Raw genomic sequence first — 21,393 nt, forward strand, 5'->3', positions numbered from 1 at the left:
AAGGATACAATGCCACTCGGATGGGATGTGGGCTTCAATAACGCCAAGTGGACATCAATAAAGCCATGTGGGCATCAAGTGGGCATCAATAAAGCCATGTGGGCATCAATAAAGCCATGTGGGCATCAAGTGGGCATCAATAAAGCCATGTGGGCATCAATAAAGCCATGTGGGCATCAAGTGGGCATCAATAAAGCCATGTGGGCATCAATAAAGCCATGTGGGCATCAAGTGGGCATCAATAAAGCCATGTGGGCATCAATAAAGCCAAGTGGGCATCAATAAAGCCATGTGGGCATCAAGTGGGCATCAATAAAGCCATGTGGGCATCAATAATGCCACCAAGTACACATGTATTCAGGAACTACACTGGTCCTCGCATTCCTTTAATCCATTAAAACCTCTTTTTGTGCCAATGACCCCTAAAATGCTATGTATTTGACCACAGACCCCCATCTGAAAATGTTCAACATTTTTGAGTGGTGCAACCACTCCAAGGAACAGCAATGTCCGTGTTAACCTATCTATGTGACCTGTGTGACTGACTATGAGCACCAGTACCAAAAGTGGCGCTGTTGTGCCAGAAACGGAGAGAGAGAGAGATAGTGCTGCACTGTTGCCTGCTAATGAGAGAGAGGGGGGGGGATTTGCACCACTCAGTTCACACGGGTGTGATTTTTTCAACACGTTCAAGATTTTTTAAAAAGGTAAAAAATATATATATACAGTATAGCTTGAAATGACACATGCTTTCCCGGTTTTAATGAGTTAATCCATTTTGTATCATGGAATGAACGATACAGCTAAAAGCAATAATGTGAGACATTTTATTTGAAATCAAACACAATCATCTTTCATAAATAAAGAATTTGAATATAATGTAATGTGGTCACAGAGGAACACTACACAGGGGTCACTTTTTAGCCCTAAAATTGACCACCTGACCTAGCGTGTCCAATCAATGGCTGTTTGATAGTCAGCTCATGGTGCCTTCATTACATGGTAATATTAATACATTTAATTTGTATAGCACAAAACAATGTTTAGAAGTGCTTCACAGACCCGTATAAAAACAATCTGACAAGCAGCAAGCCACAAAGTTACAATTACCGTAAGGCAGGGGTGAGCGACTTTGACAATGGAGAGGGCCACTATATTCCCAATCTCATTCCAGAGGGCCACGTTGCATATCACTGTCATAGCAAAAAATAGCCGATCTACAAGCTCAAAACGCGTCGCACTGCGATGTGTTTTGAGCTTGTAGATCGGCAATTTTTGCTATTTTAATAGAAATACTGAATGTTTTGCTATTTTTTAATTGGAATCCTAAAAAGTAACCATTTTATATAATTTCAAATGCATTTAGTTATAGTTAACTTTATGAACTAAATACAAATATATTGGATATAAAAAGACAATGACATTTTATTACTAGTCATTAAAGCTACATATAGACTGAAGTAATTCAATTGTAATCAATAATGTGTCATTAACCTGCGGGCCGCATTAAGTGATGGTGGGGGGCCGCATGTGGCCCCCGGGCCGCCAGTTTCCCATGTATGCCGTAAGGTGTAAATAAAAAGGGTCAGTAAGAACTAGTAAAAGAAAAATTGGAACAGTGCATTTCATATAAAATGTATGAAAATGATTAACATGTATTATAAGAAGTGAGCATAAATATTGAATGGTAAACAAAACTAAAAATGGGGAAAATAAACACAAGGTACTGCTAACTTTTTGTAGAGTCATTGGTGTGTATCAAAAAGCAATTTAAGCGAGAACATGTTGGATTCTGTAAAACTCAGACTCAGCCAGAACGACACGGTCGACTTCTTCCACCATCAAACGGGGACTACAAGGTCCTGCGTCGACGTCGTACACGACCGCGTCTCTGGACCCTCCGAGTCGACGGACGCGACGTCGTGGCTGCCGTGGCGGGATCTGTGTGTTCTGTGTGAAGTCCACGGAAGAAAGCCGCCGAGATCCTCTCTGAAACGCACACTGAGGAACATGTAGAGCAGAGGGTCCAGACAGGCGGGCAGGCACACGGTCAGCAACGCTGTGAACCTGACAAACTCTGGGCTGGAGACGACTAGGAAAGGATGCTGATGATGATGAAGCGTGAAGGCGAGGAGAGTTGCGGAGAAGCAAAGCAGGCAATTGGAAAGGAGGACGGCGGTCACCGTTTTGGTCATGCTGGTGGCACAATCCTGGTGGACTCTATTGGGCTTTAAGGTCATCTTTTCACCCCCGGGCTGCTGCTGGTTCACACAACAGTGCGTGACCGTCATCAACAGGTAACAGAGGAAGTTGAGTGATAACAGCGTCGAGTCGTAACCCCAACAGATGGAGTGGTTATGATGAGAGACGGACATGCAGATGGAAGTGAGACTGTGTTCATCAGCTCTGAACAGGAAGGGACTAGCGGCGGCGCACAGCGCCAGGGTACAACAGACCGCCGCTACAACCTGAACGCCCCTTCTTTGCCCCAGCAGTAGATTCCTGCCGGGCGCCGCCTTGGGCTCATCGCTGCGTCGCATCTGCTCGAAGACGACGGCCGTCATGAGGAGGACCCCGGCTTCGGAGGAGAGCGCGAACAGGACGCTTGTGGTCCACGGACGCGCTTCCACCTCCCACCACGGACAACCGCCGCCACGGTCCACCACGGTCAGAACGTCTACCACGGCCAGAGTGCCACTCGAGAGACCCGTGATGAAGTGCACCCAGTGTAGGACACCCAGAAGATGCTGGATGGGGGCGGGTCTCGATGCAGAGCAGAAGATCGAGAACAGCACCAGGAAATTGAAAGTGACGGAGAGGACGATGATGAGCCAGATGACAAACTGATACCAGTAGGTAGCAAGCGAGCTCTGGCACGGATGGAATGGACCTAGAGATGGAGACAAAATGTGATGAGATTTTGTTTTTGTTGCTGTCCCTTATTTAAATAGTGGAGGTGGAAAAACATATACTCACCAGGGACAGGAGAACAGCGAACAGCAGCATGTTCTGTAGCATCTACACTTGGTTCCATTGCCAAGTCGTCTGGACTGCCATATTCTATGAGAAAATAGTGCAATATAGATTAATCTTTATGGCCAGCTTTCCGGGTTTGTGTAAACGCAAACATTGGCGGTGACGGGACGAAAAGCTGTATATAGGAGGGGCTTTTCACTATAGTGCCCCTCAAAAAGGTTTTGACTCACCCTGGAAGGTTACGTCATCATAACTCTCTTGTTGATTCAGACTTGGCTTGCTGTTGTCGTCAACACTTCCAAGGTTCCAGGGCGAGAAGGGGCTCCTCGACTTGGCCCAGCAGGGTGCAAACACACAGCACTGGTAGGCAAAGGGCAGCTCCGCTACCCTGCATATGGTACACCACATGAGTCATTCATCACTCCACAGACAGTATGCTACACAGCAAAGTATTAAAGGACCACTTTTCAACCTATCTTCATATAATAGGTCCTCACTAATAATCATGATAAAATGGCACAATTTTTTTCTACTCAGTTTGTGTCTCATAGGAGGGCTGTGGGTAGTTTAGAAACCGTCCTCCAGTGACATCATCATTAGGCAGATATTTTTTTAAACAAGATTTTTCTTTACAAAAATGTTTAGATTTTCATTATCGTGAGAACGATGGCTTCCATTTTCGCATTGCAACTTTTAAGGACTAGAAAGCCTGCAGTTTCTATTAGGTTTTATTCCCCATCGATGATGTCACTGGAGGACGGTTTCTGAACTGCCCACAGCCCTCCTCTGAGACACAGACCGAGTAGAAAAAAATTGCGCCATTTTTTCACGATTATTAGTGAGGACCTATTATATGAAGATAGGTTGGAAAAGTGGTGAAGTGGTCCTTTAACATTAGAGTAGAACGTTTAAAACGGCAATGTTATGGGGTGTGTAACTGATATCTCCTATATTTGTATAGGGAACCGTCAGAGGAGTCTATAAGGGCTCGTATTCAGGGAGGCCTTATCATAGATATCTATGGGCCTTATAGCCTAAGGATCTGTATTTCTTATTTGGAGTTGGGAGGGAACGGAGCTGGTCACTAGAAAACAAGTGTTTAAGTAGCCGATCTACAACCTCACAACGCGGCGCGAAGCGTTGTGAGGTTGTAGATCTGCTATAGAGGGTATGCGTGTGACATCATCAAACCCGGAAGTTAAGCGGGAATGCCTACTGAGTGACAAAAAACGACTTTCTGGCCTTGACAGCCAATACACCCAAACAGAAAAGTTGTATTTGATTGCATTAGACGACGTTAAACGACATTAAACTCACTTTTTGTCACTCACTTTGTCATTCCATTTGCCATTCACTTTATGCATGTGCATACCCTCTATTTTCACTAGTTTGGTTAGTGAAAATTATTTATTTTCTTTAGTTTGGTCATTTATTTTTTTGGCTCACGGGCTGAAACGTTTCGGCAACAACTGCCCTACAGTACCTGAGCCTGGGCAGGAGGTGCAGGGGGAGAGGGTCTCTGAGCTGAAGGCTCCTATACCTGAGCCTGGGCAGGAGGTGCAGGGGGAGAGGGTCTCTGAGCTGAAGGCTCCTATACCTGAGCCTGGGCAGGAGGTGCAGGGGGAGAGGGTCTCTGAGCTGAAGGCTCCTATACCTGAGCCTGGGCAGGAGGTGCAGGGGGAGAGGGTCTCTGAGCTGAAGGCTCCTATACCTGAGCCTGGGCAGGAGGTGCAGGGGGAGAGGGTCTCTGAGCTGAAGGCTCCTATACCTGAGCCTGGGCAGGAGGTGCAGGGGGAGAGGGTCTCTGAGCTGAAGGCTCCTATACCTGAGCCTGGGCAGGAGGTGCAGGGGGAGAGGGTCTCTGAGCTGAAGGCTCCTATACCTGAGCCTGGGCAGGAGGTGCAGGGGGAGAGGGTCTCTGAGCTGAAGGCTCCTATACCTGAGCCTGGGCAGGAGGTGCAGGGGGAGAGGGTCTCTGAGCTGAAGGCTCCTATACCTGAGCCTGGGCAGGAGGTGCAGGGGGAGAGGGTCTCTGAGCTGAAGGCTCCTATACCTGAGCCTGGGCAGGAGGTGCAGGGGGAGAGGGTCTCTGAGCTGAAGGCTCCTATACCTGAGCCTGGGCAGGAGGTGCAGGGGGAGAGGGTCTCTGAGCTGAAGGCTCCTATACCTGAGCCTGGGCAGGAGGTGCAGGGGGGGAGGGTCTCTGAGCTGAAGGCTCTACAGTACCTGAGCCTGGGCAGGAGGTGCAGGGGGAGAGGGTCTCTGAGCTGAAGGTTCTACAGTACCTGAGCCTGGGCAGGAGGTGCAGGGGGAGAGGGTCTCTGAGCTGAAGGTTCCCAGACAGCTTCAAGTGGGTGAGTCCATGAAGACCCTCCAGGGAGAAGGAAGACAGCCGGTTGGAGGTGAGGTCACTGAAGGTGAGAGAGGTGAGGTTGGGGGGGGGGGGGGATTCAAATGCATCGTCTTACCAAGTTGTTCACTTTTTAGTTTTTACATGAATCATCCAAATCATTCCATACATAAACAAGACTATAGTTCCTTCAGTGCCCTCTACACTCATTTGAGACTCATTGGTCATTGCAATACTTTCCCACACGCACGCACACACACACACATGCTCGCACACACACACACACACACACGACATCGCACGATTCACACAGCTTAACTAACAGTCTAATTACAATAGTTTGCATAGTGTACTGCACTGTACAGACTCACTGTTCCACTTTTCATATTTACATTTACATAGTACATTTCTATAATAAAAAACAATGTATTCCCCAAATAATCTCTTCCAAAGGGTATTTTCTATATTTACGCGTGCATCTGAGGCACTCGGGTCACTCAACAGTGACCTGAGTGCCTTCTTCATCTCCAGGAAGCTACAGTAGGTCTCCACATGGATCTGAAGCTACAGTAGGTCTCCACATGGATCTCACCAATGACATTACTGGGAAAACACAATAACCATTTTGGGCGGGAACCCCTTTTGGTGTTTTAAGCATTATGTTGTACTTTAGCTATTGAAAAATAGCAGATCTACAAGCTCATAGCGCGGCACCGAGTGCCGTGCTATGAACTTGTAGGTCTGCTATTTTTTAACGGGAAAATGTGCCTCAAATCTTTGAATAATATATATTCTTTCAGAGTTTCAGTTTTTAACTCAAATTGGACTGGGGCGTCCCTGGAACAACATTTTCAGATGGGGGTCGGCGGCCAATTACAAAAAAATGTTGGGGTCCTTGACATGAAATATTGAGCACCACTGAGATAGAAACATGAGGTTTTTCAGGGAAAAAAAACATTTTAAAAAGACATTTTTTTAATTTCGACGTCAGGCCTAAATTGGTTAAAACAAAGTCTCCTCTGAGGTTTCATCTGGGCGACTAAAAGCTTCTGCTATTGACTGTGACTATTTTACAATACTAAAACAGATGACTCACAGTCTTTGGATCTTTCCACATCCAGTGAGGTTGGGTAGACACCGTATCCAGTTGTAAGACAGGTCCCTTTTAGATGAGACACACACACACACAGGTTACATGGACATTTTCCCAAAGGAAATAAATGTCCAATTCAGCATCTAAACATGCCTTCCCAAAGAATGGAATAATCTGGACATAAGGGTTGGGTTATTGTATTGTGTTATAGGGGCCTGGCAGTGGGCGTGGTTTTCCCCATAGAGATTTTAGTACAACATTTTTTTTATGTCTGTTATTATCCTGGTGATAATCTTTGTTTAGAGGTTTTCATTTTCATTTATTCACAGATCAAAGGTTTTATGGTCATGATTCACCAGGATCCTGGAAGGCTTGATTAAATATTTTTGTAAATCTCTATGGGAAAAAAATGAATGGCCGATTTTTCAGTGGAACCAGAAACCCACGGCCACTGCTATGCCCTATTGTGTCTATTTGGTTATTGATGGGATATGATGTTTGCATGCATTATTGAAAATTAAGTTGTTGAAGTTAGATAAGAGAGTGTAGAGACAGGCCTATCAACTGAGACAGAATATGGGGCACAGTCGGTAGTGCTGTCGCCTCACAGCCAGAAGGTCCTGAGTTCGATTCCCGCTGTGGGCGCTGGGGGCGTGTTCTCTCCTCCGCGTCATCAGTGCCCATACCCGAGGCGGGGTTGGCGAAGGGGCCTTTCTGTGTGGAGTTTGCATGTTCTCCCCGTGTCCCCTAGGGTAGGTAGTACCCTCACAAAAAACATGCAGTAATCCTGGTCTCTAAACTGCCTCCCCCTGGCCAGCCGGGGCGCCTGATGGAGAGGAAAGGAACTGGTCGGAATAACGTGTTCCTTCCATGCGCTACGTCCGGCCGGGGAAACTCTCCCCTGTCAGGTGAAAAGAAGCAGCTTGGACTCCTCATGCATAGAAGGAAGCATGAGGTCAGTCCGCTGCCCCCCCCCCCCCCCCCCCCCCCAGGTTGGCAGAGGAAGTGTAGCGCCCAGGATTACATTAGATAATTGACACTGGGTGAAAGAAATGGGTTGCAAAATCGTGGGATAAAAATCATATGAAAAAAAACACAAACGGAGACAAAATATGAAATGCATGACTAATGCCTCCGATGCTTTGTTTAGATACATTTTGTCTTCTGATCTTCTGTGGCTGGTGGGGGTGTTTATTGTTGTCTCCACCAGGCCGAAGGCATGGGGAGAGTATGTTTAGTTGTCTCCACCAGGCCGAAGGCATGGGGAGAGAGTATGTTTAGTTGTCTCCACCAGGCCGAAGGCATGGGGAGAGAGTATGTTTAGTTGTCTCCACCAGGCCGAAGGCATGGGGAGAGAGTATGTTTAGTTGTCTCCACCAGGCCGAAGGCATGGGGAGAGAGTATGTTTAGTTGTCTCCACCAGGCCGAAGGCATGGGGAGAGAGTATGTTTGTCTCCACCAGGCCGAAGGCATGGGGAGAGAGTATGTTTAGTTGTCTCCACCAGGCCGAAGGCATGGGGAGAGAGTATGTTTGTCTCCACCAGGCCGAAGGCATGGGGAGAGAGTATGTTTAGTTGTCTCCACCAGGCCGAAGGCATGGGGAGAGAGTATGTTTAGTTGTCTCCACCAGGCCGAAGGCATGGGGAGAGAGTATGTTTGTCTCCACCAGGCCGAAGGCATGGGGAGAGAGTATGTTTAGTTGTCTCCACCAGGCCGAAGGCATGGGGAGAGAGTATGTTTTGCACTCCGTCCGTGTGTGTGTGTGAGTCTGTGTGTCCTTGTGTCTGTCCGTCCGTCTGCAGCTAATCTCCGGCACCGTTAACCCGGTCCATGCCAACTTTTGCACACACACTCCCTGGATGCCACCGATGAACCTCCACGAATCTTCCAGATCGGCCTGTTATAGCGCCACCAGGAGGCCGACTTTTGAAAAACAATTTTTTTTATATTACTCCTCCAGATTCTGTCCAAAAATCCCGCAAATCGTTACACACTATCTCTAAAGTCATGTGTTCAAGACATATCTGTCCGATATTCCATACTAATTGGCTAATATTGGCTTTCAAAGTTTGCAGGATTGGCCCCGTTTTGAACAAAAAGCCTCAAATCATGAATGCAGCTTGCAATTTACGTGAAATCTTTCACGGACTTTCCTACTAGGCTGAGGAATATATCCCACCCTTTTCACTTTGGCCTGTTATAGCGCCACCAACCAAGTGGATTTTTGCCAAACACATTTTTGGAACAAAATGCCTCAAATCATCCAATTGCCAAGGCGTAAGAAGAAATGGCACCCTTTTCACATTGTTTTACTTTTTTTTTTATCCTATGATTTTGTAACCAATTTTTCAGCCAGTGTCAATTGCCTAAGCTGTAATCCTGGGCGCTACTCTCCCTCTGCCAACCTGGGGAGAGCCCTGAACTGAGCTCGTGCTTCCTTCAATGCATGAGGAGGAGTGAGCAGGCCTCTTCTTATCACCTGGCAGGGGGAGAGTTCCCCCAGGTAGGACGTAGCGCGTGGAAGGAACACGTTATTCCAACCATCCTTATTTCCCCTCCATCAGGTGCCCCGGCTGGCCAGGGGGAGGCAGTATAGAGACCAGGATTACAGCATGTTTTTTGTGAGGGTACCTACCCTAGGGGACACGGGGAGAACATGTGAGGGTACCTACCCTAGGGGACACGGGGAGAACATGTGAGGGTACCTACCCTAGGGGACACGGGGAGAACATGTGAGGGTACCTATACCTTAGGGGACACGGGGAGAACATGTGAGGTTACCTACCCTAGGGGACACGGGGAGAACATGTGAGGGTACCTACCCTAGGGGACACGGGGAGAACATGTGAGGGTACCTACCCTAGGGGACACGGGGAGAACATGTGAGGGTACCTACCCTAGGGGACACGGGGATAACATGCGAGGGTACCTACCTTAGGGGACACGGGGAGAACATGTGAGGGTACCTACCCTAGGGGACACGGGGAGAACATGTGAGGGTACCTACCCTAGGGGACACGGGGAGAACATGTGAGGGTACCTACCCTAGGGGACACGGGGAGAACATGTGAGGGTACCTACCTTAGGGGACACGGGGAGAACATGTGAGGGTACCCACCCTAAGGGACACGGGGAGAACATGTGAGGGTACCTACCCTAGGGGACACGGGGAGAACATGTGAGGGTACCTACCCTAGGGGACACAGGGAGAACATGTGAGGGTACCTACCCTAGGGGACACGGGGAGAACATGTGAGGGTACCTACCCTAGGGGACACGGGGAGAACATGTGAGGGTACCTACCCTAGGGGACACGGGGGGAGAACATGCAAACTCCACACAGAAAGACACTTTCGCCAACCCCACTTATAGGGTATGTGTGGCGGCGCTGATGATGTGGACAAGAGAACACACCAAAGCGTCCCCGACGGGAATCCAACCCGGGACCTTCTAGCTGTGAGGCGACAGTGCTACAGACTGTGCCACCGCGCCCCCCATGGGGCTGTTTATTAACCATGACATTGAGGATTGTTGTTGTTAATCATCAAATACGGAATTATATAGAGCGTCGCAGTCCTGCCCCCTTTCATGACGACGCCAGGCCCAGGAAATAATTCCCAATGCATTTTTCCCATAGACATTTCAAAAAGTATTTTTTTAAATACCTTTTAAGCGTCGTACGAAGCCAACTCGAGTCGTGACAAATCATGACAACAAACACAATATTTTGGACCAAACAAATAATTACAAAGAAGAAAAACAAATACTTTCTGAAAAGTCTATGAGGAGTCTCTCGAGGGGGCAGGACTGCGACGCTCTATTGCGGCTGTGGCTCAGGAGCTAGAGCTGGTCGTCCAATGATCCCTGGGTCGGCGGTTCGAATCCCGGCTCCTCCTGGCCACATGTCGAAGTGTCCTTGGGCACTGACACTGAACCCTACATTGCCTCCAATGAGTTGGTCAGTGTGAGCTCGCCACCATTGGTGTGTGAATGTGGGAAGTGAGGACGCTGGCGTCGACTGTTCACCGCTTCACCTCCCAACATATGAATGAATGAACCATTGTAAAGTGCTTTGAGCACTTGGGAAAAACGCTATAAAAATGCAATTCATTATTGTATGATGAAAGAAGGGGAAAATAGAAAATGAAGTTGCTCGTATCCTAATAATGACGCGAAGCCTGCGGAGCTAGTTCAGGCAGGCAACTCGTGAGTGAGCCTACCTGATCAGGTGACTGGTCTCATGCACTCTTTACCTGATCAGAGCTGCTATTTAAACCTGCCTACTTGCTCTTTCCTGGCTTCTCTCCCACTGTGCGGTCGTACGCCGCTGCTGCTGTCTCCCTGCCTCGCTCCCTGCTAACCTAGCTGCTAACCTAGCCGCCTCCCCAGCATCCACCTGTATACAGGCTCTGTTTCTAGATCCCCCTGCATGGGGATCTTATTAATTCCCCTGTTGTACTTGGCTTATCATTTATTTGTTTTTATCCCACGATTTTGTAAACCATTTTTCACCTGTGTCAATTATCTAATGTGATCCTGGGCTCTACACACCCTCCGCCAACCTAGTCCCCATATATGGGGGACATGGGGACAGCAACAGACTTGAACTCATGCTTCCTTCATGCCTGAGTGTCCAAGTTGCTCCCCCCTGTCCACCTGACAGGGGGGAGTTTCCCTGGTTGGACGTAGCGCGTGGAAGGAACACGTTATTCCAACCAGTTCCTTTCCCCTTCATCAGGCGCCCCGGCTGGCCAGGGGGAGGCAGTTTAGAGACCAGGATTACTGCATGTTTTTGTTTGTTTGTGAGGGTACCTACCCTAGGGGACACGGGGAGAACATGCAAACTCCACACAGAAAGGCCCTTTCGCCAACCCCGCCTCGCCTTATAATTTAACTAAAATGTTAATGTCACAGTGAATGAATAGGGACAGAGCCCTGACGCCAATTTATGCTTCATATACCTATGCTCAATTAGGCTCAATAAATATATATTCTAAATTCACTCTAAAAGTTGTCTGACTGAAATGTATCAATGTGTATGTCAATGCATTTGTAATGCTCTAAAGGTTGTGGCATGAAGGCACACTTACAGCTGCTGTAGGCTGGGCAGGAGTTGACAGATGGAACTGGGTACTGAGGAGATGTGGGTGCCTGTGACGCTTCTGAACGAAGAGATTGGAATATTGCATCAGTGAGATCAACAAGTGATAGCAGGTGATTTATTGATTCAATCCCATTCTGGGCGGGAGCCCCGCTTTTGGTGTTTTAAGCATTATGTTATACTTTAGCTATTGAAAAATAGCAGATCTACAAGCTTGTGGAGCTGCTATTTTTGAAAAGTCGTGAAAATTATTTCAGAGGGAACGTTTTTAACTCAAATCTTTGCTTCTGGGTCCCTAGAACAACATATTTTCAGATGGGGGTCGGCGGCCAATCACATATTTTGGGGGTCCTTGACATGAAAATGTTTGAGAACGACTGATATAGAAACATGAGGTTTTTCAGAAAACTGTCATGATTTAGAAGACCTACAAATACCTATTCAAAGATGTGTGCCGCATTTTCACGATTATTAAAAAATAGCAGACCTACAAGCTCCGCGCTATGAGCTTGTAGATCTGCTATTTTTTCAATAGCTAAAGCATAACATAATCCTTAAAACACCAAAAGGGATAATTCCCGCCCAAAATGGGTTTTAATCACACGATGATCTTTCAAATGACCCGACGACCACCCTCTCTGCCTCTCTCCCCCAAAACATCACAAAGAAACCCCTCCAGTGAAATACAATCCAAACAGGCAGCAGCTCTGCAGAGCAGGGAGGGTGGCCATGCAGCAGGATGGGAAACATTGGATTAGGGCTTTCTCCACAACTTCAACACTCTCCACACACGTCAACAACACATCAATGTTGGCAAATGAATCAGAGGGGGGGGGGGGGGGGGGGGGCTGCTTGTGGGGCTGCTGGTGCGGGACACCATAATAGCCCATTTAGGCCTGAGCTCGATTCTACAAAATGTCTTCTAAAATCTAAATCATGAGTTTTCTGGGGAAAAAAACATGTTTCTATGTCAGTGGTGCTCAAACTATTTCATTTCAAGGACCCCCCAAAAAATGTATTTGGCCTCCGACCCCCATCTCAAAATATGTTGTTCCAGGGACCCCCCCAGAAGCAAATATTTGAAAGAATATATTCAAAGATTTGCGCCACATTTTCACGATTTTTCAAAAAATAGCAGACCTACAAGCTCGTAGCGCGGCACTCGGTGCCACGCTATGAGCTTGTAGATCTGCTATTTTTCAATAGTTAAAACACCAAAAGGGGTTCCCGTCCAGAATAGGATAATAATAAGGGATCCTGGGGTGGCTTGTTGTAGTATAGGGGACTTACAGGGTCTCCAGTCTGTTCGCTCCAGTGAGGTCTGGGAAGACTGTGATGTCTTTGGCTCCACTGAGAGATCTAAACACACAGATGAGATCGCAGGAGAGGGAGAGAGAGAAAGAAGAAAAAAGACACATGTCCGAGGGGTTTTAGAGCATGTGTTTGGTCTGGTGTTTACTAGCACGTGAAGTTAGAAATAAATATGTGATTGAAAAATACCAATGTTAGCACGACATGTTTTTCCAGACAAACAAACCCATAGGGCTTATTACTACTACGCCCCGTAGCAAGGAAGTTAGGATCCCAACCGACAAACAAATGGTCTGTAAGATGTGTGACACACGACAACAATCCGTACGGCATGTGAAGATACTACTCACTCAGTAAGCGTGGTGTGGGACTGATGGTGACTTACAGGGTTCTCTCACTCAGTAAGCGTGGTGTGGGACTGATGGGGACTTACAGGGTTCTGGTGTGGGACTGATGGTGACTTACAGGGTTCTGGTGTGGGACTGATGGTGACTTACAGGGTTCTGGTGTCGGACTGATGGTGACTTACAGGGTTCTGGTGTGGGACTGATGGTGACTTACAGGGTTCTGGTGTGGGACTGATGGGGACTTACAGGGTTCTGAGCTCCGGGAGACGCTGGAAGGCTGACTGGTCTAGAACCTGGACAGGATTGTTCTGGAGGTTTCTTTTGGGGGGAAGAATAACACGGCTTAATTAGCACCACTGTTAATGAAGTTGATGGTGAATAAATGCCTTTTATTTGCAATGAACCATTTAGTAATAATGAGATGTAAGGGAGAACAGACAAAGAAAATAAATGATCATGTATGATGGAGAATTGCAAACGTAAACAAGTTATTAATGTATTACATGTCTTGACTCTTTACATTTATGAAGAGTAATCTATATACTTCTGAATCGTGCTCATTATGTAGAACGATTACGTTCTATGGGATGCTACGGTAACCTACATGGTTTCTATGGAAAGGGTTTGGGAATGCTACGGTAACCTACCGTGCATGGTCTCTATGGAAGGTAACCTATGCTACGGTAACCTACATGGTCTCTATGGAAGGTAACCTATGCTACGGTAACCTACATGGTCTCTATGGAAGGTAACCTATGCTACGGTAACCTACATGGTCTCTATGGAAGGTAACCTATGCTACGGTAACCTACATGGTCTCTATGGAAGGTAACCTATGCTACGGTAACCTACATGGTCTCTATGGAAGGTAACCTATGCTACGGTAACCTACATGGTCTCTATGGAAGGTAACCTATGCTACGGTAACCTACATGGTCTCTATGGAAGGTAACCTATGCTACGGTAACCTACATGGTCTCTATGGAAGGTAACCTATGCTACGGTAACCTACATGGTCTCTATGGAAGGTAACCTATGCTACAGTAACCTACATGGTCTCTATGGAAGGTAACCTATGCTACGGTAACCTACATGGTCTCTATGGAAGGTAACCTATGCTACGGTAACCTACATGGTCTCTATGGAAGGTAACCTATGCTACAGTAACCTACATGGTCTCTATGGAAGGTAACCTATGCTACGGTAACCTACATGGTCTCTATGGAAGGTAACCTATGCTACGGTAACCTACATGGTCTCTATGGAAGGTAACCTATGCTACGGTAACCTACATGGTCTCTATGGAAGGTAACCTATGCTACGGTAACCTACATGGTCTCTATGGAAGGTAACCTATGCTACGGTAACCTACATGGTCTTTATGGAAGGTAACCTATGCTACGGTAACCTACATGGTCTCTATGGAAGGTAACCTATGCTACGGTAACCTACATGGTCTCTATGGAAGGTAACCTATGCTACAGTAACCTACATGGTCTCTATGGAAGGGTTTCCAATGAAGGCATGTCCTGGGATGGATGTGATGTGGTTGCTCTGAAGAATTCTGAGGAAGATGAGCATGCGAGATCACATCAGGCAAAAGCATACGCAGTTTTGGCTGCAGAAGTTGCATTGATGCATTTGTGTACAGTGTAGTAGTATATTCTGTTCAATTGATTCAGAAAAATGCACACAAAGTGCACAAAGAAGACCCGCACACCGTCTGCACTTGCAATACGAACTTTATTGGCAACTTTTCGGTCAAAGACCTTCTTCAGGCATCAGGTCTTTGACCGAAACGTTGCCAATAAAGTTCTGTTTCTGAGTTTCTGAATACATTGAGCCCTGCCTACACACCCGCCCTGTTTTCTGTTCAATTGATTCAAAATTAAAGATGAAACTCCTTTTCGTTTGTTACGCATCCCCGTCTGAGGGGAACATTCGGCAAACAATTGCAGAGCACAACAACGCGTCGTGCGTGACACATTATATTATACATGTATGTATGGGCTGTGTTCGGACACCAAACAGATTTGGTGTACAAGGGAAAAATGAGGGGGAAGTATACAGAACCGACCCTGGTCAAACTGAGGGGGAAGTATACAGAATCGACCCTGGTCAAACTGAGGGGGAAGTATACAGAACCGACCCTGGTCAAACTGAGGGGGAAGTATACAGAACCGACCCTGGTCAAATGAGGGCGAAGTATACAGAACCGACCCCATGGTCAACTTAGTATTCATTTACCAAGTATAGAGGTTTTAACCCATTCTGGGCGGGAACGCCTTTTGGTGTTTTAAACATTATGTTATGATTTAGCTATTGAAAAATAGCAGATCTACAAGCTCATAGCGCGCCACTGAGTGGCGCGCTACGAGCTTGTACGTCTGCTATTTTAGACAGACAGACAGACAGACAGACAGACAGACAAGACAGATTGTTAGACAGACAGACAGACAGTGGCCCCCAAAATAGCAAATCTACAAGCTCGTAGCGCGGCACTCGGTGCTGCGCTACGAGCTTGTAGGTCTGCTATTTTAGACAGACAGACAGACAGACAGACAGACAGACAGACAGACAGTGGCCCCCAAAAATAGCAGACCTACAAGCTCGTAGCGCGGCACTCGGTGCCGTGCTACGAGCTTGTAGGTCTGCTATTTTAGACGGACAGACAGACAGACAGACAAGACAGATTGTTAGACAGACAGACAGACAGACAGTGGCCCCCAAAATAGCAGACCTACAAGCTCGTAGCGCGGCACTCGGTGCCGTGCTACGAGCTTGTAGGTCTGCTATTTTAGACGGACAGACAGACAGACAGACAGACAGACAAGACAGATTGTTAGACAGACAGACAGACAGACAGACAGACAGTGGCCCCCAAAATAGCAGACTACGAGCTTGTAGGTCTGCTATTTTAGACAGACAGACAGACCAGACAGACACACAGACAGTGGCCGGGCCCCCAAAAATAGCAGACCTACAAGCTCGTAGCGCGGCACTCGGTGCCGTGCTACGAGCTTGTAGGTCTGCTATTTTAGACGGACAGACAGACAGACAGACAGACAGACAGACAGACAGACAAGACAGATTGTTAGACAGACAGACAGACATACAGTGGCCCCCAAAAATAGCAGACCTAGGGGGAACATATTTTCAGATGGGGGTCGGAGGCCAATTACATATCATTTTTGGGGTCCTTGGCATGAAATATTGAGCACCACTAATACAGAAATCATAGGTATTTCAGAAAACTGTCAGAATTTAGAAGACATTTTTTTTATTTTGACGTCAGGCCTAAATGGGTTAAACTAAGAGTACATAAATGTGAAGAGATTATATCAATGAACCCTGAGGATGTACAGTAGGCTGTATACTTGTCCTTAATGTAGATGCAGTAATGCTCCTATCTGGTCACCAGAGGCCAGTCTATGGACGGATACTATCATGTTCTCCCTAGTACTATTCAGCATTGGTGTTATGTTAAGGGCCATTCACACTGTGTACTTTAACTACAACTATAATATCTATTACAAGAGACTGTTTTCACGTTTAAAATGTAATTTATAAAAGCTGACTGAATACAATTGTTTAGAATGTATACCAGTGCTTCTCAATTCAGGGTCCGTGGACCACCAGGGGCCCTTGTGGGATTTCCAGGGGGTCCCCAGTAAACATTTAAAACACCAAAAGGGGACCTTGCAACAGGTGTGTGTAGTTGCTAACGAGCTTGTAGGTCTGCTACAAGTGGCATGCTACAGCTTGTAGGTCTGCTACAAGTGGCACGCTACAGCTTGTAGGTCTGCTACAAGTGGCACGCTACAGCTTGTAGGTCTGCTACAAGTGGCACGCTACGAGCTTGTAGGTCTGCTATTTTTCAAAAATAGCAGACCTACAAGTGGCACGTTAGAGCTTGTAGGAGGAGACGGTGAGATCATGCAGTGTTGTGTTTTTGGCAGCAAACTCATTTCAGTCCCTTGAATAGTTTTAATTTAGTTTCCATGTATTTTTCGTCAGTCACTTGTCTACGTCTATGTCTATAATAGAAGAGTGAGAGAATATTTCAGTGTGTCCATTCATACTCACAATGCAACCGTTTTGATGTCTTGTATCACGTGGTATTAGTCAGAAATAGGAATATTATTTGGATTATTTACTGTATGTTCAATTTGTGTACATTGTGTGGAGCATCAGACAGCTGTCAGAGTGGTGGTCAAATATGACATTTATTTTCTATATGCAAAGGTGAGTTGTCATGTAGAACCGACAGCATGATAACATTTCGTTTTTTTCAACATTATTGGCTAAATGTACAGGCTGTTCACATGCAATGAAGACAGGAAAAACAAAGTGCTCGTTCTGGTACTACACCTGGTTTACACTGGCGTGCTGCACAGCTGCTACTGATTACAGAAATCTTCCGTTTTTATTCCCATTCTAGATAACATCCAGAGAGTGTATTACTCGGTTTCAACTTAATCATCACGCTAAGAAATGTATCTGAAAACATTATAGGGTAGAAATAAGCCACCTACGAGTAAACTGGTAAAGCTGGCCGAATATCTGATTTGTAAACAAACATCCACACGCTGTCCTGCGTAGCATAGCTACCGTCCCATCCCCTGAAGGGATGCGACGCTCTGATTGGTTCAGAAACTTCATAGCAACCGTCTGAAACTTCAAAATAAAATGTCCACCATTTCCATTTCACTACGCCTTTAAAACACTTTTCCCTTTCCATAACAAACACATAGTAACATACAGAAGTACATTATGACAATATTGGTGAAATACACTTGTTACAATTTATGAAGACAAATGTACTAAGCAGAGAACAGACCCACAGGTCTCACAAAAAAACAAGACGATAAATATACCCTCAATCCTTGGCTTAGAGTATTCCACGGTGGCTCAGTGGTTCTGTGAGTTGCCTATGGTGTGAGAGAACGCTGGTTCGGGACAGGTCAAGATTCGTGACCTCGGACAGAGGATTGAGGATAAATCAAAAATAAATCACTCTTTACCTTTTAGCCAACAAGTCAAAAGTCAAGACAAGGACTAAAGGACTAAGGATAAATCAAAATAAATCACACTTTACCTAAATGTACAATTGAAATGTATTTAAGACCCGACTCAGCGCCGTCCGAGTTACGTCCCGATAGGCAGAGAATAGTATATATCAGTAGCCCCTAGTTTCCATGTGCTGGCAATAGTTGGAAATTACACGTCCACCAGGGGGAAACCTTGACCAGGCTATGGTGAGTATGCCAGTATGGCCACATTATGCGTGTACTATGTTGGCAGCAGTGCTCCGTTCACGTTTGTTTATTATATTAGTGCTGTCTTCCGTGAGACCTGGCTTAATATGGTCAATACTGAATCCCCCCCCCCCCTCCACCTCTTGCTATAGACAGACATGACATGACATGACATGACATGACATGATGTGTGTCAAACAATTGTCACACATGGATGGATGATTAGCATTGTTTATTTATTTATTTCCGGGGGGAATGAATGAATGAATGAATGAATAAATAAATAAATAAATAAATAAATAAATAAATAAATAAATAAATAAATAAATAAATAAATAAATAAATAAATAAATGGATGGATGGATGGATGGATGGATGGATGGATGGATGGATGGATGGATGGATGGATCATATTTCCGGGGGCATTTCTCTCCAGGTGAGGACAACGCCATCCAGTCAACCAACTATGGATGTCAGAAGATCAGGCATCATCTCGTATGTTGTATTACTTCTACTACTACTACTACTACTACTACTACTACTACTACTACTACTACTACTACTATACACACACACCTCACATTTTGCTTATGCAAATTAGTGGGCTGCGTCCCACCTGCTTTGTGGGTGTGGTTTCGACTACTTTGTGGGAGCTGTTTATGCAAATGAAGGGCGTGGTTCCGGCTACTTTGTGGGTGTGGTTTATGCACATGAAGGGGCGTGTTTCCCGCTACTTTGTGGGAGTGGGTTATGCAAATTTGATGGGCGTGGTTTCGGCTATTTTGTGGCTGTGGTATATGCAAATTAGTGGGTGTCAATTATGCAAATTAGTGGGTGTCGCCCGCCTACTTTGTGGGAGTGGTTTATGCAAATGAAGGGCGTGGTTCCGGCTACTTTGTGGGTGTGAGCTATGCAAATTAGTGGGTGTCGCTTATGCAAATTAGTGGGTGTCGCCCGTCTAGTTTGTGGGAGTAGTTTATGCAAATTAAGGGCGTGGTTCCGGCTACTTTGTGGGTGTGGGCAATGCAAATTAGTGAGTGTCGCTTATGCAAATTAGTGGGTGTCACTTATGCAAATTTATGGGTGTCGCTTATGCAAATTAGTGGGTGTCGCTTATGCAAATTAGTGGGTGTCGCCCGCCTACTTTGTGGGAGCTGTTTATGCAAATGAAGTGTGTGGTTCCGGCTACTTTGTGGGTGTGGGCTATGCAAATTAGTGGGTGTCACTTATGCAAATTAGTGGGTGTCGCTTATACAAATTAGTGGGTGTCGCCCGCCTACTTTGTGGGAGCTGTTTATGCAAATGAAGGGCGTGGTTCCGGCTACTTTGTGGGTGTGGTTTATGCACATGAAGGGGCGTGTTTCCCGCTACTTTGTGGGAGTGGGTTATGCAAATTTGATGGGCGTGGTTTCGGCTACTTTGTGGCTGTGGTATATGCAAATTAGTGGGTGTCAATTATGCAAATTAGTGGGTGTCGCCCGCCTACTTTGTGGGAGTGGTTTATGCAAATTAAGGGCGTGGTTCCAGCTACTTTGTGGGTGTGAGCTATGCAAATTAGTGGGTGTCGCTTATGCAAATTAGTGGGTGTCGCCCGTCTAGTTTGTGGGAGTAGTTTATGCAAATTAAGGGCGTGGTTCCGGCTACTTTGTGGGTGTGGGCAATGCAAATTAGTGAGTGTCGCTTATGCAAATTAGTGGGTGTCACTTATGCAAATGTATGGGTGTCGCGTATGCAAATTAGTGGGTGTCGCTTATGCAAATTAGTGGGTGTCGCCCGCCTACTTTGTGGGAGCTGTTTATGCAAATGAAGTGTGTGGTTCCGGCTACTTTGTGGGTGTGGGCTATGCAAATTAGTGGGTGTCACTTATGCAAATTAGTGGGTGTCGCTTATGCAAATTAGTGGGTGTCGCCCGCCTACTTTGTGGGAGTGGTTTATGCAAATTAAGGGTGTGGTTCCGGCTACTTTGTGGGTGTCACTTATGCAAATTAGTGGGTGTCGCCCGCCTACTTTGTGGGAGCTGTTTATGCAAATGAAGGGTGTGGTTCCGGCTACTTTGTGGGTGTGGGCTATGCAAATTAGTGGGTGTCGCTTATGCAAATTAGTGGGTGTCGCCCGTCTAGTTTGTGGGAGTAGTTTATGAAAATTAAGGGCGTGGTTCCGGCTACTTTGTGGGTGTGGGCAATGCAAATTAGTGAGTGTCGCTTATGCAAATTAGTGGGTGTCACTTATGCAAATGTATGGGTGTCGCTTATGCAAATTAGTGGGTGTCGCCCGCCTACTTTGTGGGAGCTGTTTATGCAAATGAAGTGTGTGGTTCCGGCTACTTTGTGGGTGTGGGCTATGCAAATTAGTGGGTGTCGCTTATGCAAATTAGTGGGTGTCGCCCGCCTACTTTGTGGGTGTGGTTTATGCAAATGAAGGGGCGTGGTTCCCGCTACTTTGTGAGAGTGGGTTATGCAAATTAGTGGGTGTCGCTTATGCAAATTAGTGGGTGTCACTTATGCAAATTTATGGGTGTCGCTTATGCAAATTAGTGGGTGTCGCCCACCTACTTTGAGGGAGCTGTTTATGCAAATGAAGGGTGTGGTTCCGGCTACTTTGTGGGTGTGGGCTATGCAAATTAGTGGGTGTCGCTTATGCAAATTAGTGGGTGTCGCTTATGCAAATTAGTGGGTGTCGCCCGCCTACTTTGTGGGAGCTGTTTATGCAAATGAAGTGTGTGGTTCCGGCTACTTTGTGGGTGTGGGCTATGCAAATTAGTGGGTGTCACTTATGCAAATTAGTGGGTGTCGCTTATGCAAATTAGTGGGTGTCGCCCGCCTACTTTGTGGGAGCTGTTTATGCAAATTAAGGGTGTGTTTCGGCTACTTTGCGGGAGCTGTTTATGCAAATTAAGGGTGTGTTTCGGCTACTTTGTGGGAGCTGTTTATGCAAATGAAGTGTGTGGTTCCGGCTAC

At 46.3% G+C, this 21,393-nt stretch overlaps 1 protein-coding gene across 1 annotated transcript; it reads right to left on the minus strand.

Moving 5' to 3' along the window:
• Positions 1-813: 813 nt before the first annotated feature.
• Positions 814-17,822, minus strand: LOC306923726 (leucine-rich repeat-containing G-protein coupled receptor 5-like). Its single transcript, XM_079501998.1, has 10 exons — positions 17,714-17,822; positions 14,671-14,742; positions 13,425-13,496; positions 12,811-12,879; positions 11,510-11,581; positions 6,423-6,488; positions 5,262-5,387; positions 3,207-3,364; positions 2,977-3,060; positions 814-2,890 (listed from the first exon to the last, which is right to left on the minus strand). Exons 1-10 carry the CDS (start codon positions 17,758-17,760, stop codon positions 1,842-1,844), a joined length of 1,815 nt encoding a protein of 604 aa, XP_079358124.1. The 5' UTR covers positions 17,761-17,822; the 3' UTR covers positions 814-1,841.
• Between the last annotated feature and the right edge of the window lie 3,571 nt (positions 17,823-21,393).

Source organism: Electrona antarctica, assembly GCF_951216825.1.
Source record: "Electrona antarctica genome assembly, chromosome: 5".
Lineage (NCBI taxonomy): Eukaryota > Metazoa > Chordata > Actinopteri > Myctophiformes > Myctophidae > Electrona > Electrona antarctica.